The sequence below is a fragment of the Tasmannia lanceolata genome, unplaced genomic scaffold (genome assembly GCF_043159265.1).
Source record: "Tasmannia lanceolata isolate RefF3 unplaced genomic scaffold, GAP_Taslan_0.1 ptg000021l, whole genome shotgun sequence".
Taxonomy (NCBI): Eukaryota; Viridiplantae; Streptophyta; class Magnoliopsida; order Canellales; family Winteraceae; genus Tasmannia; species Tasmannia lanceolata.
Genome location: NW_027518698.1, coordinates 6,396,441 through 6,415,809, shown reverse-complemented (window position 1 = coordinate 6,415,809; position 19,369 = coordinate 6,396,441). Strand labels below are relative to the sequence as shown.

Genomic DNA, 19,369 nt, shown 5'->3' with positions numbered 1-19,369 from the left:
TGGCTATGGTTGTATTGCTTGTTTTGAATGGCTATGGTTGTATTGTTTGTAATTAATGTCTATGGTATGGTATATGCTTTTATTACTTCTATTGATTGTCTATGGTATAGGGTTCAGATGGGTTGCATTCAATGGCCATGGTTGTAATGGCTAGCATATGGTTCGGATGTGATGTACTAATTGTCTATGATATATGGTTCAGATGGTTTAGATGGGTTGGTTCTATTGAATGGCATCTAGTTCAGATGGGTTGTATTGAATGGCATAGGTTTCATATTGGTTGTATTGAATATTGCTTAGCATATGGTTCAGATGAGTTGTAATGAATGTGTATGGTTCGGATGGGTTGAAATGAATGTGTATGGTATATGGTTCAGATGGGTTCTAATGAATGTGTATGTGTTCTTAAGGTTGTATTGAATGTCTATGTATGTGTTCTTATATGGTTATTAAGGGTTCAGATGGTATATGGTAGTGGCTGTTCAATGGCAACTTGGTAGTGCCTGTTCAATGACAAATAGGTAGTGCATGTTCAATGCCTTAGATGGTGGTAATTCAAACTGGTTATTCAATAGGTAGTGCATGTTCAATGCCTTAGATGCTAGTAATTCAAGCTGGTAATTCACACTGGTTATTCAATGTGTATGTATTCCATTGCCTATTGATGTTCATTTAATGACTTTCATTATTTCCAAATTAAGAAGTAAGCACTGAAATCAAAGCAAGCTTCATGATAAGAAAGAGATTAAAATCCACTTTCATTTCTTACATAGAGTTAGATTAGAAATCTTTCAAAACATCAGATCAATACAGACAAATCCATCGGTACTACATTTTCTTCTCACTGACACTTCCATTCAAATAAACTACACCCACTACGAAAACAGCACATAGAAGAGCACCACCCCATGACATGGCAAGTAAGGTTCGCAAAATCTTTTCCCTGCGGCGATACTTGTTGACTTCGGCGTCCAACATTTCAATCGCCTCCATCGCCTTTGAGAACTTCTCCATAACCTTTGGTACGATAGCACTTCCTCGAACACATATCGGTGGATTGACCCATTCAAAGAAACCACAGGAAGCACCCATCTGTAATCAGACGAGGATATTTAGAGTTATCCCATAATTCATATCCAAAGCATGACCATTAACAAAAGATTGCTCACCTCATACGCAGAACAGCCCAAAAACCTTCTCCCGAAGTTACTGCTAGTCCATGATGTCCTCATTGGCGCTCGTTGTCCACAGTGGCATGGTGTAAAGGCATAAACTTGTGAACGTTGTCTGCTCGAAGAGGAACCAGCTAATGCCATCTACCTAGGCCAAAAAAATACCCAACTGTCATCTTTTTTCCAAACAAAAATAACTAACTGTCATCTTTTTTCCAAACGAACCAACATGCATCAACTGCTAGGGTTTCTGTTCTAAAGACTCATTCCAATACACATTTCAACAGACGAATTCACAAGAAAACCCCCAAATAATCACGGCCATCTAAGCAACAAACATTAGGGTTTTTGAAGAAATAACATTAGGGTTTACATAATCACAGAGAAGCAACACTACATTGGATGAAATGGCAATGTTTTCTCCCAGAAATGTTAACAAACTTCACCACACAGATGTGATTAATACAAAATTAGTTCATTTGCACAAGGGGAAATGATGAAATACTATGCTCTAATCATCAACCATACATAGATGTGGTATAAAATCACAAACCCTACCCGTAACCACGTGGAAAGTATGTCCAGCCCAAAACCCTAACCCGTCGAAGTTCTTTCCTCCACAACGAATCTGTGTTTTCAAAACTTTTCACAAAAACGATCTGTAAATGACTTAAAGACAGAGACAGGGGTATTTTGGTCCAAAAAATATCAACCCTGGTTAGTTTCTGTGGTTCCGTCGGGTTAACCTAACGGCCAGTTGACGGAAGGGATAAACTTATAACAAAATGAAACTACAGGGGGTGTAGTTGTCACGTTTTAAACTGTAGGGGTAGAAGTGGATGTGTCAGAAACTAGACGGGCTGTAAATGTAATTTTCCCTTCAGAAAATTCATCAAAAATAAAAGAAAAATAAGTGTGTAGGTCTATAGACATCTCACTTTTTTCTTGCATGAGGTCTACGCATGACATCATCACCCCTCAAAAGTTTTCAACTTAGTTTAATTTTAATTTTACTTTGTTTTTTAAGTTTTCACATGTTATTATAGGGATTTGCTAGGGACTTCTGCAGAAAGGCGTTTCGCGGGTTTATTTGCATGGGAGAGCCACCACACTGGCTCACTTTCCAGCGGATTTTGTCTTATTCGTTTAATTCATCTGAGGTGGCTGCTCTCTCATGCAACAGCCAGCCGCAAAATGCCTTTCTGCGAAAGTCCATACCAAATCCTGTTGAAATAAATCTATTTAATTCGATACGCCATATATTAGAAGCACCTTTTCATTAGGCCACGTTTATCTTTAGATTTCCAAATCAACTGCAACAGTGGAAAAAAAAAATCTGATTTTCAAATTTGTTCTGCAAGACATTATTCGGAAATCAATATTTGTGGCAATTACTTCACCCTTGCTGCTCCTCAACCTTGCTGCAGCAGCAGCAGCGAGACCTCTCCGGCTCTCTCTCTCTCTCTCACACACACACAACAAGAGCATAAAGATGATTGATGTATTTTGTATCCAAAACTCAAATCCAAATCCAAATATAAAAAACATGAGGTATCCAAACGTGGCCTTAATTTCATAAAAAATCTTCACAACTTTATCGTTTTTTCTTTACAAGAATTCGGCAAGAGGGGTATACTCCCTTGTTTTGCTAATGTCCCTCATCTTATTAAACACTTCTTTCATTGTCTGTGCGTGGCTTTTGTGGAGTTGTAATAACCTTGAACAGATAATTCCACAGGTGTAAAATGTAGAGTGATATTCATAATGAAATCGTGTGTCGATATCAATCTCCTATTTAAAAAGGTAACCATGATATACAAACACTCCAGGAACAAAATTTTGAACAATTATCTTTTCTCACTACAATAAAACTACTTACTTTTTAACTTTTAGCACTGCATTCGTATCTAGGGTCCAAGCTTGTTTCATAAAATCTTAGTAAAATCAATACTAGACACAGGGAGAGATAAACACCATTGTGAACCCTTCATTCTGTTTTATAGCATGTATCTTACAATTTACATTCAAAAGCTATTAGTGAAACAGACAGTATGCAAAAGAACAATGTACAATGAAGGTTAAACTGAACAGAGCTCTCTCCTCATGAAGGATCTTCCAATTGCAATATCATCACTCCCAACCCATCAACATCTTTCTCACACCCTCTTCAATTGTGTTCCTGTCCTTGGAAAATTCGTGACCGTCCTCTAAGAGGATACGGTAAACTTCCCATTCCCGATCACCAATGACATGCCGTCCAATCTCAGCCTGAGAACCCGTCAACATACTTCATTTAGAATGGTAGGAGCACTAGTTCATAAAGCTCAAACAGGTACGAACTTATAAAGAGGGATGCAACCATAGTTAGCAAAACGTGATTCGGCAAAAAAAAAGGGGGGGGACGGGAAAATTTTAAGTTTAATACTATATTGGTTAAAAAAAACATAGTAAAAAAACAGAAATACAGACAAATGCATTTAAAATTTTGTCATTTACAAAATATAATGGCGGTAAAGTTGGAAGTCAGCAAAAGACGAATTTAATACATCTAAAACGTGTTTTAAATGTTTTCCACAAAAAACGGAGTTTTTATCACCATAAAAGTTTTAAAATGAATAATAAACGGCACACCAATAAAACATGTCTTTTTGTTAAAAAAAAATGGCGTTTAAAAATGAATTGGAATCAACCTGATCTGATTTTAATGTAAAAGTTCTACCCAAATTCCCAAAAATTGACCCGAGTTGCACACCTATAAATAAACAGATGAATGCAGAGACATACCAAGAAGATGCATCTGTTGAGCATTTTGAGAGCGAGGGTAATGTCGTAGAAAACAAGTGGCCGGCCCTTGCCAGACAATTCTACCGGATTTGCAACCAATAGTTCTGTGTCGGGCCCGCGGCTCACCACTGCTACTCGGAGAGGACGGAACAGCTCCATTCGCAAACGAGAGGACAATGCCTTCTGTTTGTTTGTATCAATTATTTTCTTCCCATCCACTTGCACTACAAACAAGTCCACTTCACAGTTTCCAATTCGATTTGCAGAGAATCGCCCATAAGAGATCTGTCACACACACAAGACTTACACTGACCTTAAGACTCAATACTATTTGTGTCAAGAAAGTAACTATTACATAAGCCTGGCATGCTAATATGAGTTCATACTTCTATCATAAAATTGATAATGTGCTTGTGTAGAAATGCTACTTGCAATACCGGCAGTATGACCAAAGGAAGCTTGGCACGCCAGCATGAATATATATTTTTGGCAATGCCATGTTTTGATGATTGCACTATCTCATCTTGTCTTTTATTATTTAAACAGCTGTCAAAGGTTTTTACGGTTCCATAAAAGGTCTCAAAAGCCAATTAAAAGAGAAAAGACAAGATGAGTTAGTGCAATCATCAAAACATGGTGGTGCCAACTTCAGTAGCCTGCTCTAAATGTACTAGTCTAGTGGGGTGCCATGAGTATATGCCTGCACTAAAATATGTCTTGGTCACAAATATATGCATCGGAAATTTCTTCGGAAGGGTGTCTTTGAACAAAATTTTAAAATTTAAATATATCAGGAAATAAAATATTTTAGATTTTTTACTTATTTTAAATATTTTTTATTTTTGAGTTTATATCAGGAAAGAAAATAAAATATTTAAATATATAAAAATTTAAAATTTAAGAACAAAATAAGTACAAGATATAATATAGTGAATTTATTGTGATATTTTTGTGATATTTTCACAATAAAAAGAAAATATAAAGATATCTCGGTGATTATTTAGAATCTTGGTAAAATTTAGGGATTTTGTTATTTTATCAAATAAACATAAAACTCAACTTAACTCAACTAAGCCTTTGTCCCAAAACTAGTTGGGGTCGGCTAATGAATCATTTAGTTAATGAATCCTTTAGAAAATTTTGATGAAGATCGAAAAAAAAAACATAAATTAGAGTGATATTTATAAAAAAAAATCTGAGACATTTGTGACTATGATATATGTACATACGTAAGTAGTGAGGCATATATGGTAAGAGATTATAATATATATAAGAATATTATTTATACTGTTGCACCACATAAAAATGAAGACACGAGTCAGCCATTGCAATTTCCATGAAAATTGAAGTGGCTGTCCTGGAACAAATCAGTTAGTTTGGTTTGTTTCTTTTATTAAACTCCCACATGGGTTTCAATATTAGTACCTGGATGTTGTAATCCTTCAGAGTTCTCATTATGTCATATAAGAGACCCTTGTGATCTTGACAATGGATTTGGATGAGTGTGTGAGCAGGGCTAAGAGAGTTGTCCATCATGACAGAGAGACTGTTGGCCGTGGACGTTCCAGGAGAACCCACGGGTGATTCATCGGGCAGTTCTAAATTGAACATTTCTTCTGTGATTGCAGGTGAGAGAAAAGATGAGCCTTGCAAACATGAGGTGAGCTCCACACTGGCCAATTCAATCTCGCAACTTATCATGGAATCCCCTAAAACAGCTCTCAATTGATCACATGTATCCTCCTGTCTCTTTTTAGTATGGAGAAGCTCTCTGATGAAAGGATGATAAGAAAATTTCAGAACCATAAAAAGAAAGAACACAAATCGAAGTGATCTAAAAGATTAGCAATACTGAAAACCGTGCAAAAAGATGCTGTTGAAAATGATATCTGAGAAAGAAGAATGAGAAGTGCAAGAATTCATATGCACAACATCAACCAATGAAAGATGCAACTCATAATAAAAAATTAAAAAAAATCCATAAAAAATTTAAGATTATTTTAACAGAAAACCATATTTATGGAGGAACATAAAATTAAATCTTTCAAATAAAATATATTATAGGGTTTAAGTCCCACTGGGTGTGCTCATTTGCCAGTTCAAAAAAAAAATTAAAAAATATATGATGGTATAAGAATGACAATAGGCACCCCAAAAAATCAATGTAAGGAAAAATGGTAAGTGTATATGTGAGTACCAAAATCTCTTGATAAAATATAGTACACACATAAATGAGTAATGAATGACCGGTCATGTACACTATACACAAGTATTCAGTTTATAGTCAACCATCAACTGATCATTCAAAACGGATCTTGTGATAGTACAATGGCCATGATTTTTTTAAAATATTGATTATACACAGGGTCCCAAGATCTTTTTAGGAATTGATGGTGGAAGATTGATGATAAACCAAATAATGGTTTATATTTATAATTTAAGTTTGGTTTTTCCTATATAAGCATGTGTTCTCGTGAATAATGATACTACAGATGCACCTATATGGGATATTACGTGGTTGGGCCTATCCATCTTAATCTGGATGATCTTGACTGCTCATGTAGTGGTCCCCAATGTTGAGATGCCACAGCCAGAACTTAATCACTGGATGATCCTAACCATCTAACTAGTTTCCAGCAAATGAACGTTTTAAAAGGAGACAGAGAACATCCTACATTTAAGTCCTAGAACGGTGATTAGGATCATCATAAAAGTACAATTATTAGTTTATGGCATCTCCATGGTTGGCGTCTCCAACAAAAACAATTTTGATGCTTCCATATCCATAATGGGCCCCATCGAATGAATGATACCAATCATCATGATGTCAGAAGAACGAGATCAAACAGGGGGCCCTCAATGTTGCACAGAAAAGCACTGCCAATGAGCTACAAAGTCAAGCCCATATAATTACATTTCATTTGTCTGTCATTCATGTATATACATATATGTAGCATTTAATTATTGTTAAGAAAGGTCTTAATGGTTCGAGAAAAGGAGTCCGATTAACAAGTATCCATTAGGCAATAATGTCCTCATATTTGAAGTATTATCCAGTTGGGAAATATTCAGCATATTATGTCTTTGTGTATTTTTCCATTATAATCATAGTACGGTAAAAATAGGGGGAAAAAGGCAAAGCAGGTTGGATAAGGTATATCTATGATACTGTGTTACCTGTTTCAATATGATATGACATGGGTATGTGTACCGGATACAGCAGCAAGATATGGATCCGTGAAGAAAAGACTCAGATTTGAATTAAAAAATTGAAAATATTTTGATCAATATATCTTAACATCAAACTTAGTTTTAGTAATATTATATTAATCCTCTCCATGTCCTTGATTTCACAAAAGTGTTTAATTGTACTAGAGTTCCCAAATCTATATTCACATCCATATACATGCTTTGTATCAGCGGTATATATCACTATAAATATATATACATAAAATTTAAAAAAAAATATATATATATATATATATATATATATATATATATATAGTCGGTCAACTAGAGAACCTTCTCTAGTCCGCCGACCAAAAACACAGTGGGCCCTGTGGGACCCGATCCCGCGAGAGGGGTGCGACCCGCCTCCCTCTTTTGGTCTCTTCCAATTCCTTCTCTTTAGAAAAGAAAACAATGGCAAACTCAGGGATAGGAACTTCTTCCATCGGGTCCGATTTGACAGCAATAAGTTCCTCTACTTTCTAAAACACAAAAGACGGTTCGCTTCCCAACTGAGTCGACGCACCCTTTTCTCATCCTCCAGTCAGGCCTTAAAGAAGGGAAGCTTGTAAACCGGCATACAAATATCCATAACAATACGAGTGCATGTCAAGGTAAAGAGCTCCTCAATATTTTGCAAGTAATCCTCCCTGAACTGATCCCATTGTCTTTTGATGAAGCATTTGACAATCTCTCTAGGAGTAGGTGATTCAATTGAGGCTTTGATTTCATCGTACCTCAAGACTTTTATTCCTTTTAGATTCTCAATCCACGTCGAGTAATCTATTATCTCCATCCTTGTTCGTTTGAAGGTACGAACTTCCGAGGGGATGGATGCGCTTGAATCCATTTTCAAACTGTACATGTCCATTTTAACCTCCACAAATCGAATATATATCTTAGTAGCTATAGCAGCCCCTTGTGTCGATTAATAGCTTTACTTGCAGTCCTATTAGTGTGGAGTTATTTGGCATCATGGGTAGTTAAAGTAAGCCGAGAATATCAAATCGAATGGTGATGCCAGTAATAAAACTTACTTCAATGAAGTTAAATGGACCTATCTTCTATAGGCTCAATTTGTGAAACTCACTCTAGTGCTAGAGGGAAACTACAATATTTGACTGAAGATGGGCCTAGCGAATAAGATAGTAGGAATGAAGAATGGTTGCAACTGAATTATCAGATTATGTCATACTTATAGAATAGTATGGAACCCCAAGCGAGTGCTAATGTATTGTTAGAAACTTACCGACTTCTCCAAAAGCTTAAGTTGTTGGAGAAAGGCGTTATTTAATCTTTTATACTGCAACACTCCCCCTCGCGTGTGGCCCCTCTTTTTAGGGTTGGCCTACAAGTGGCACAGGTGGGCCCTCTTTTGGGTTTGGCCATTCCATGTGGATGTTTGCTATCAAGGAGGTTTGAACTTTGGACCTTTGGCTCTAATAACATGTGAAACAACTAGTTAGTCCAAAAGCTTAAGCTGTTGGAGAAAGGCGTTATTTAATCTTTTATACTTTAACAGTAACATTAATACTAGCAAAGTAGTTTGAGAATTGCCCGTGAGAGATACTCTTCAGATGACATCTCACATGTTTATGAATTATTTGAGAATATATTCATATCTATTCGTGACTCTTTAGTTATGTGTGAAGAGTTAAATGTGTAGTAGTCTATATCTATTGATAGAGAAATTAGCCTATATATTGATATAGAAATTAGAAAGAAGCAATGAGAGAAATTTACAGTTGCAAAGTTTCTCTCTGGCCCCACCCAAAGTATCATTTAGTTTGTGGAAAGATTTATGCTAGCAAGGAGTCAACTTCTCTCAAAAATTTGTATTCTCAACTCCAATGCATTGAAACCTATGTTACATGGATATGGGTGTCGGTATTGGATAAAAAACACACACATCTCTCTCATAAAACAAATCAACACCTCCTTTCCTACATAACTTTTGAGAAAATGTTAAAATAGTTTCAGTCAGACATGGTGTGAATTTTGAAAAGCACATACATCTCTCTCATATAACAAATCAACACCTCGTTTCCTACATAATTCTCTTTAGCTCAGCATCTCATTTCCTTTATGCTGAGGAAGGGATCTGAGAAAACAAAATCTTACTATAGAGATACAACAAGGATCCAACATGGTGATGTGAGTGCACGATATTAGTAAGGAACTTTTGAGAAAATGCTAAAATAGTTTCAATAAAAAATGGTGTGAATTTTGAAAAGCACACACATCTCTCTCATATAACAAATCAACAACTCATTTCCTTCACAACTCTCTCTTTAGCTCAGCATCTCATTTCCTTTGTGTTGAGGAATATTAAAAAACAAAGAGGAATTTAGATATTAAGATTCCAAAGGATTCTCATTTCCTTTATGATGAGGAATATAAAAATAATAAAGGTACGCTCCAAAAAGTTCATCTTTCGGCATGTATGTCGCGCATGTCAGGAGGTGTTCGATGTTGTTAAACAAGTATAGATGATAGATTTATTTATTTGATGGTTTCAAAGCGTGTATTTGTGCTTATTCTAGAATTTCCTAAAGTTTCATCTTAAAATTTTGTCATTTGCGTATGTTTTCATAGTTTCTGTGATTTTACAAGATTTCCTCCAAAATTTCAAACCGAAACCAAAATGTTTCATTTCCGTGATGGCCAAAACCGAAGCCAAAACTGAAATTTAAAACCTTGACAAGGAAGTGTCGATGCATAAAAGACTGGTGTTAGTTACTTTGAGGCTCAAAGGTTGCGCAGCAGCATAGTAGCAATCGAGGAAACTTCAAAGGGATCATTTGTTCAAATTGGCAATTAATACTTGGGAGGAGATGGCGAGATTGATGGGAGCATGATTCCTAGTACCCTTCAATTAATGGCAAACCCTATACTAGTGGCTCCAAAAGCTTACTCAAGTACGCAAATGGTTGCTCAACATACAGATTTCTACAAATTACTTATAAGAAATCGGTAAGGTGACAGGTACGCAAATGTACTGATAGAAGAGACAGGTTATGATGTTGCTATACTGCAAGATTTATTAGGGGAAACTGACTGCCAATCGAAGAGATGACACATTGATAGATAGATGTAGGGAGGGAAGGCTTGAGAAGAAAAGGAATAGTTTACAATGGTGGAGGAACTAGAAAGCACCATAATTTATCACATAGGACCACTCATATGGTTGCTAACGTCAAAAAAGGTCCAATGAAGTATCTGAATAGAACAAATTAGTACACATGAGATCCAATGAAGATATCAGCAAAGTGAAGGTGCACACTATGGAACTTTATGATTACAAAAGGAATAGTTTACAATGGTGGAGGAACTAGAAAGCACCATAATTTATCACATAGGACCACTCATATGGTTGCTAACGTCAAAAAAGGTCCAATGAAGTATCTGAATAGAACAAATTAGTACACATGAGATCCAATGAAGATATCAGCAAAGTGAAGGTGCACACTATGGAACTTTATGATAACATGCGAAGAGAAGATGCATGTTTGAAGATACAGGAAATTTTGCAGATGTATCTAGCAAAGAAAGGTTGGAAAAATTTGAGTAGGTTTTAGGATATACGGTTTAGTGCTTAATGTTTAGGGTATAGGGTTTTAGGGTTTAGGGTTAGGGCTTAGGGCTTACAGGTTAGGGTTTAAGGTTTTGGGGTACGGGATTAGGGTTTGGGGTTTGCATCTTAGGGTTTAGGAAATAAGATTTGGGGTTAGCAACTTGGAGCTTCGAGTATACGATTTAGGGTTTAGGGTCTAGCATTTGAGGCTTAGAACTTAAGATTTAGCATAGGGTTTAGGTTTTAGGATTTAGGGCTTAGGGCTTAGGGTTTAAGATTTAAGTCGTAGGGTTTAGGACATAGCACCAATTTCTTCAGTGGTTGCTACTTAATGAGGTTTGCATAAAATAATCAACAGTAACTCAATTTTAAGAGACGCAAAATTTGAAGTTGTTATCGAAAGTCGGATTCTGTTAACACACAGCATGTCTACATTATTTATGGATAAAAATGGCGGTAATCGCTTCTTAGAGTGCCTACAGAAGCATAGTCAGGAGAGAAGTGCTACAAAAACTTTGGATGGCGACAGAGAAAACTAGTGCTCTACAAATTGTGAAGATTGAAAAAAATCATGACCGCAATCTGCCATACTTGAGATGCAACTTTAGTTCAAGGAAGCTACAACCCTACTGATAAAGGAGCAATCAGTTGTAAAAAGGGAAGCAAAGAAAGTTTATGAAACCAATCATTTTTTGAATCCACCATGTTCAAAACAGTTGCCTATCGTAGTATGTATAACTGAAGTGCTGATATATGTAGAATTGATGGGCCAATATTAATGTACGTAAAGTTGAAGGTCAAATTCTGAATTTCTATTACACGATAAAGAATGAAATGAATAAAGTAGGTGATGCTAGAGGGCCAGGTGAACCAACTTTTTATCAACCATAAGTGTCAGAGCTTAAAAAAAAACATCAAAGATTCGCTCGGTGATCAGATTACATAAGCATCTAGGTTGATGGAAGATAAGAGGAGATTTCTCCAACCCAAAAATTAAATTTGTTTTTTCATATTCATAAAGCCATTGAATAAGTTACACTTCAAGCATATTTATAGAGCTTTAGACATTTCATACTCTAACAAAGTTTCCTATTTCTTCTAGAGCTAGAAAAATAAAAAGAACAAAAAACTCCGAAAAACTCTCTCCTCTTGGACAACCAACTCTATCCTAGAATTTCTCTAAAATTCGTCCAATCCAAAAGCAATGTATAACTCCTAAAACAATTAAAACAAAGGCTACTTTCCAGCCAGTAGGAAATCTCTAAATAAAATTAATAAGCTAAATCAAACTAATTTATATCCTCAATGAACAAGAACGGCTGATTGTAATGTCATCCGATCTCCTCTGATCTATGGATGATCGGCCTCTGGAAAACATGATTTGGCGATCACTCGTGCATGATTATTGATCCGTGTAATCTAATGCTTGATCCAAGGGTCTGTAGTGTTCTGATCATGGGTCGATGCTCTTGGAAGCCAAAAGGTGTGATGCCTTGTGGAATTATGGTGTACAAACCCTAAGAAAATCCCTTCAATAATCCTAAATGAACCTTAAAACCCCATAACAATTCCTTCCCTTTAAAAAAAAAGGGCGGCCCAGTGCACGAGGCTTCCGCCATTGCGGGGTCTGGGGAGGGCTAGATGTACGCAGCCTTACCCCTGCTTTGCAGAGAGGCTGTTTCCGTGACAAGCAATTCCTTCCCTTTGTTCCTTAATTATCCCCCAACCTGTCCTACATCACACTCTTTGCTCATACGTAGATCATTGCCAATGAGTTTCAATGTGTCAATCCTGATCCTCATACTCGAGGGAGTCGAGCCTTTTTCAAGCAAGGGAGAATGATGGGGGTCATCCTTCACAAGAATCAATATGTTACCTAGGATGGTGGGGCCCATCATGAGTGTTAGGATATTTTTTTAGTTATAGAGTTTTAGATGAGTCTTTTATTCATGCTTAAAGAGACAGTGTATTATCAGCATTTTGAAAGTTTCTTGTGAGTGAGTTTTTTTTTAAACTATGGCCCACTCCAACCCCAGAATTGTTTTTTAGGATGGTGGAGGGCTAGTGCTTAGAATTTCATATAAAACGGAAGGGTTCTATTTTTTTGGGTTTATTAAGGAAGCTTATGGACAAGTTCATACTTGTCCAGATTGGTAGTTTTCTTCCTTGGACAAGGAAAAAATTTTCTAGTGCCCCTCCCACTCCTCTATATATGTAGGCATTTTGCCATCACTTTTACACTGTCGAATGAAAGAAATAAATCCACAGCCCCCAGCTTGTTAAGAAAGGAATTTTTCCTCTAGATCTTGAAGTAATTTCTTGATCGACCGTCAGAGTGAAGTGATTTTCTTAGTTCTCTAGTGATATGCCCTAAGATCTATTTGTTCTATCTCGTCTATCTTCTTGATATTTGCTGAAAAGAAAATTGTCTTTGATCTTTGAATTTACTTAGCGAAGTTCAAATCTTATTTAAGGATTTTGCTAACCAACTTGGGAGGCCAATATGATCCAATCAGATCTGGAAACCAACATATAGACTGATTGATATCAGCAATCGGATAGTCCACTTCTCATTTTTTTACGATTACAATGACCAAAGTTCGTGAGGAGAGTTGGGTCTTATTTAAAACACCAAACGGAACAATCTAAATGGTTCTGATCAATAATAAAACAGTTAGAATGACCAAATATCAACTGTTGGATTTTTTAAGTTTACTTCATCTCAAGATCCAACGATCAGATCTAACTGAATTCAATTTTGAACGTCAATCCTAAATCTAAGAAATTGTTGAACCTTATTGGAGGGTTAGATCTGATCTATTATTACGAAGGGTGTGAAAGTCACTTCTGACCTTCAATTTGAATAATCTTGATTATTGAATTAGAAATTCTCTATTAATCCTACATCATATTTGGTATCAAAGAAACAAGGATAAATATTGGATAATATTTTCAACAAGAACTAGTCAGTAGTGTCTTTTCCATTGGTCCTATATAAGTTTGATATCAAAGCAACTAAGATGAATATTGGAAACTAATTTTAACAAGAACTAGTTAGTAGTATTTGCACTATTAGTACGACATCAGGAGATAGATAAAAAGACAGAGAGATGCATTAATTATATGAAATGAAAAACAGATTAGGGAGGATAAATGACTGGAGAGAATAACTAATAGTTAGGAAATGGAAAAAATTGAAAAGAGGAGAAACGGATGATAGAGAGAGAGAGAGAGAGAGGTCATGCCAATTGAGGGGAAGTAATTGGAGACAGAATGGTATTTTTGAAAATACAAGACCAAAATTGTACAAAAAAGTAAAGGTGTTTGTGACAGATTACTCTTGAATGACATGGATATATTTATTAAAAGAAAGATAATAAGGCTTTTTCTATCTAAAATTTTTTAAGGAATAACTATCACAGGATTTCCAAAATTATCTTTTCCAACATGGAATTTTTCATCAAATTTCTTGTGCTCATACTAACAAAATGGAGTTGCATATTGCAAACACGGTCATCTCATTGAAGCTGCGCTTACCTTGTTATTAAATATGCATGCTCCCAAATTTTATTGGGGGATGTCGTGTTGACTACATGTTAATTAATTGTATGTCACCTTAAATGGACAATCATGCCTCTCTATTCTTTTTCTAGATTTTTGTTTACTATTCTACCTCATGCATTTTCTTGCATTTGCTTGGCTCATATTTAGGGTCCAGCCTCCAGGTATTGATAAGTTAGATTTTTCGAGTTTTCAAGTGTGTTTATCTAGGGTATTCTTGCACTCAAAAAGATTACCATTGCTTTCATCCTGGCCCAAGGAAGAAGTTCTGTGCGGATGTTACCTTCACTGAAGATGCTCCATATTTTTCCAATTAAGTATCTATACTAGAGATGGAAATCTTTTAGGGAGATGATTTTTTTTGCCCCCCCCCCTCCCCCCCCCCCATGTAGGATAATACACCCCCCTTTAACGTGATTTGTGGGCAGACTTTAACGCTTTTTGACATCAAATCACGTTAAAAGGGGGTGTATTATCCTACAGGGGGGACGAAAAAATCATCTCCCTACCTTTATCATGCTCAAGTAGAAACCATTAAAGAAATATTTTCCTTTCTCCTTTGTTCTTGTCCCTATGTCGGTTGATACTTCTTTGCCTTCACCTTCATTGTTTGTTCTTATTGAGGATATCACTACTTCTCCAAATAATGTGTCTTGTGTGTACCCCTATAAATTTATTCGTGAAGGAAAGTGACGGATCCAAATATTGTTTCCAATCCCATCAGTTTTGAACTTCAATGGCACTTCATGAAGGTAGTACTCTTCCTCACTTTGCTTCATTTGAAAAGTGATCTCCTTCCTATTAAAATTTTGTGCTGCCTCTTCTTTTCGTTTTCTTTTTTTCTGAATGGTATACCAGGAAGCTTGTTCTCATGTTGGATGGAAGAAAGCAATGAACGACGAAATGGAAGCACTCAAACAAAATAAAATGTGGGATCTTGTTGACTTGCCACCTGGAAAACATGTTGAAGTTCTATTAATATTCTTCTTCTACTTCATGTCATAAAGAGTGTACTTGTCTCTATGACTCATAGTGGCATACTTGTAATTAGCGGGTCTTTCAATATATTAACAATATTGTGCGGGAGTCGAGCAGCTCAGGTAAAGGGGTGCATCATTCATCCCCTACATCAAGTTCTTTCTCTCTCCCTCTTGTGCATGTCTCTATTTCCCTCTTTCTTTCTTCTTCTTTTCCCCTCTTCTCTCGTCTTTCTTTGTATGTCTTAGATTGATAGTCTAGAAACAAGAAAATGAAAAGCAAATGATCTAACCTCTTTTCATATAGTAAACACAAATCAATTAGGAATGCAACATCAACAATGAATGAGACGGTCAACCATGGGGATCTTATCGAGACATGCAGTTCAATAAAATGGCCGACTACTAGGGGGACCTAGTAAGAACAGAACCTAAACATGGGCACACTCATTGGCAGTAACTAAAGATCTATAGTAATTAAACTGAGAAGATCTAATTTGAACACCATTTGCAAACCCTAAAATCTGACAATTTACATATATGAATAGCCTCAAGTAAGGCAAATAACCTAATAGAGGATTCAATCTCATGAGACCCAAAAATCCTATAAAAGTGAATAGAAAGTATGTAGTAATTTAGGTCTTATTAATCTCCCACATCAGGTTTGCCTCTGTGAATTTTCCAAACATCTAGGTGATCAACTTTTATCATTTGATTGTAGTATTAATCAATGCAATATGTATCATTAATTTGAAATGACTAAAAAACGAAAAGAACATAAAACAAGGGAAATTTATATATAGAGGAAAAAGAGGAGAAAATGCAAAGAATAGGGAACCTGGTGTCTATGATGAAGAAAAGGTCCATCACTTTCCCATCTGGGGTGGTTGATACCTTCACTCTTCTTATTGTAAGCTCCAACTGGCAGAGAACCTCAGTCACATCTGCCGATTTCCAAAAGATGATTAATAAATATATATCTAAAATGTCCACCACATGCATACTCCAGAAACCTTTAAATTCACACCCGAACTCCGAACAAACAACTGGTCCAAAAAAATCACAAAAAGAGAGATAAAATATCCCCTTAGCTCAAGGAAAGTTATATACTTACCCAAAACCCACAAAAAATTATAAAACACATACCCAAGAAAAAGGAGAACTGAACTTTCTGAAAAAAGGAAATCACAATTAGAGAATGAAAGCGAAACAGTAAGCTACACACACCCATCCCAGAAGTAGCTCAAAAATTAAATTGAAAGAAAATCCCAAAACAGAAAGTGATATAAACAGCTCTATAAATCAAGATAAAAATAAAAACATTTAATAAATAAATAGATAAACCTCTAACAACAACATAAACTTTCAAGCCCAGGAAGAGAAGTTCACAATATTACACAAAATCAAGCCCAGGAAGAGAAGCACAAGAAACTTTTGCTTGAAAAAGAGCAAAATAGTTTACATCCCAAAATCAAGACTAAGGCCATGTTTGGATTGCAAGAAAAACATTTCTGATGGGGAAAAAAAGCATTCTTTACATAATTTAGAGGGAAATGATACAATTATGGCTAATTTAGAGGGATATTATCGTAAATTGAAGGTCCTATCTAACTAAAAATTGAATAGGCTGGGTTCAAGTTATCTTCTTCATGTGTAAAAAAAAGTTGGAAATTTTAAAAATATTTTTTCTTTTCCAAACTTTTCCATAAAATTCCAGCAATCCAATCAGGGCCCATCCTTTAAAGAGGGCAAAATCCAGAAGTAAGATCCCAAAAAAAAATTAAACTTCCCCAATAAAGAAAGAAAAGCAGAAAAAACTAAGACCCAATATAGAAAGCAAAGGTAAAGAAAAGATTGCAACTCACCATGCAAGAGTCCCCTTCGATCGAATGAACAGAATTTCAAAAGAAACACATCGGGGAGCTTAGGCGGCCGATCAATCTCGGGTCTGTAAAAATAAATCCCGGAAGCCGAAGAACACGAAGGGCATGCAGCCAAAAGCCTCTTCTTCAAAACACTCCACCGCGTCCTCCATCTCCCCACCACCCAGAACACTATATAACACCATTTCCCATCCGTCGAAACATCTTTAACCACAACCCAAAAGAAAAAAAAATCAGAAATCTTAAGTTATCCTACTCATGGAAAAAAATCCTACTTCATGAAAAAAAGAAAAGAAAAATGTAACCAGGCACCGTACCCTGTCTATGGGAGCGTAGACTGGAAATACATGTTCAAATATAAGTCATAGGCCTAATCCTAAGTGAGGACTCTAGTCTAACCCCAATTGGATTCAATCCATGTGGAGAAAGAGGTATAATTCACCTCTTAATCTTCGAATTCGATGGGAGGGTTATACCTAATTCTAGACAATGAAAAGAGGATGGATCGCTAAAATTGAGCAAAAGAAAGAAAAAAATCAGAAATCTTAAATTATTGACAAAAAAAACAAAAAAGAGAAAATGTAACCAGGCAAGTACCCTATCTATGGAAGCGTATACTGGAAATACAGAGTCCTAATCCTAGGTGGCGACTCTAGTATAATCCCCATATGGGGAAAGAGGTATAATCCACCTCTTAATCTTCTAATTCGAGAGGAGGGTTATACCTAAAAAGGCGGAAAAGAATGAAAAAAAAAAATCAGATAAGTAAAATTCTACTACTCCGCGAAAAAAGAAAAGAAATAGACTTAAATTCATCTACTAGTTTGATTATTACCTCCTCTCACAATGCTCAAACCGAAGAACAAGATTATCCGACAAAGATCACAGCCTAGACCAGTCTTGTCCGGGCAATTCACGGTAATAACGCTTGGATCTCCTGGTTTTTCTGATTGATTGATGAGAACTATGTCCTCAGAGGGAATACCCATTCCGTTGTTATAGTTCAACCAAATTTGGTACAGAAACTGAGAGCTTTTTGTTCTCTTTCTTCTTCTCGTTTTATCCGCCAAGACAAGGTAGAAATTTCCATAAGTAAGAATAGCTTTGGAATGAACAACATGAACAAAACCCAATGAGAGAAAAGGGGGTTTTCTTTTTCTTTTTCACAAGGTAGAAATTTCCATAAGAACAGATGATAAAAGAAGAACAGAGAAAGGGGTTCTCTTCTCTTTTGCTGAAATAAAAGATGAAAAAAGAGTAAAAAGGTCTCAGGTGATACAGGTTGCAAGAGGAGATAGATTAATTGGGAAACGCCTTGTGCCTTTTTAGTATCCAACTACTCGGAAGTGGTCTCACATAGTCACACCCAACAACCCACCCACAATCTCTTCTTTCACAAGCAATTTATCTGTTTTCGCAATTTTTAGAAATGATATATTCGCCCCCTGTTTTTTTCCTGGGACAGTACTCTCCATTCAGAATTTATATGGCGTAAGCCCGTATAGTCCAGTATTAAAGTGATGTATTCCCAAACCATAGGATGATCCAAACCATCCATTTGATGGGTCACAACCAGTGGCGGAGCCAGGATTTATACATAAGGGGGCAGGTTATACATAAGGCTGGGCCCAATTGAGTTGGGCCTATTAAGGAGTTTGGCCCAACTCAACAGGGCAGCAGCCCCCAACATAAATAGTTTGTGCTCAAAAAATCATTTCCATACCTCCAACGTATAAAGGTTTCTCAATATGTTGGAGGGCTAGGATCATTCGATGGAAATGCTTTTTTGGTCCCAAACTATTTACGTTGTGGCCAATCAAATGGACGGTTTGGATCAGCTTATACTGTAGCCTGTAAAGTACTTTTTGAAAAATACTAGACTATACTCGTACTTATGAATACTCTTTTACCCTGTACGGGGCTGTCCCAAGTAAAAAAAAGGGATTATATATTATTTCCCAGTTTAAAGGCAAATGATATCAGCACGATCATATTTTCATATTTTTTGCTAACCCAGCTTGTGTTTTAGTGTTTAAAGAGTTGTTAAATGGTTATTACATTTTCCATAAAGCTCTCATGAGCCAATTAAAGAAGAAAAGACAGCTGGGTTTGGCATACATAAAAATAGGGTTGTGCTGATAACATTTCTCATTTTAAGATCTTCGTGACCAGAGATATAGGAAGTGGGAT

At 36.2% G+C, this 19,369-nt stretch overlaps 1 protein-coding gene across 1 annotated transcript; it reads right to left on the bottom strand.

The window, feature by feature from the left end:
• Positions 1 to 3,135: 3,135 nt before the first annotated feature.
• LOC143855518 (ACT domain-containing protein ACR10-like) lies at positions 3,136 to 18,584 on the bottom strand. Its single transcript, XM_077365664.1, has 6 exons — positions 18,015 to 18,584; positions 17,162 to 17,383; positions 16,135 to 16,240; positions 5,382 to 5,727; positions 3,957 to 4,241; positions 3,136 to 3,440 (listed from the first exon to the last, which is right to left on the bottom strand). Exons 1-6 carry the CDS (start codon positions 18,166 to 18,168, stop codon positions 3,303 to 3,305), a joined length of 1,251 nt encoding a protein of 416 aa, XP_077221779.1. The 5' UTR covers positions 18,169 to 18,584; the 3' UTR covers positions 3,136 to 3,302.
• Positions 18,585 to 19,369: the final 785 nt, after the last annotated feature.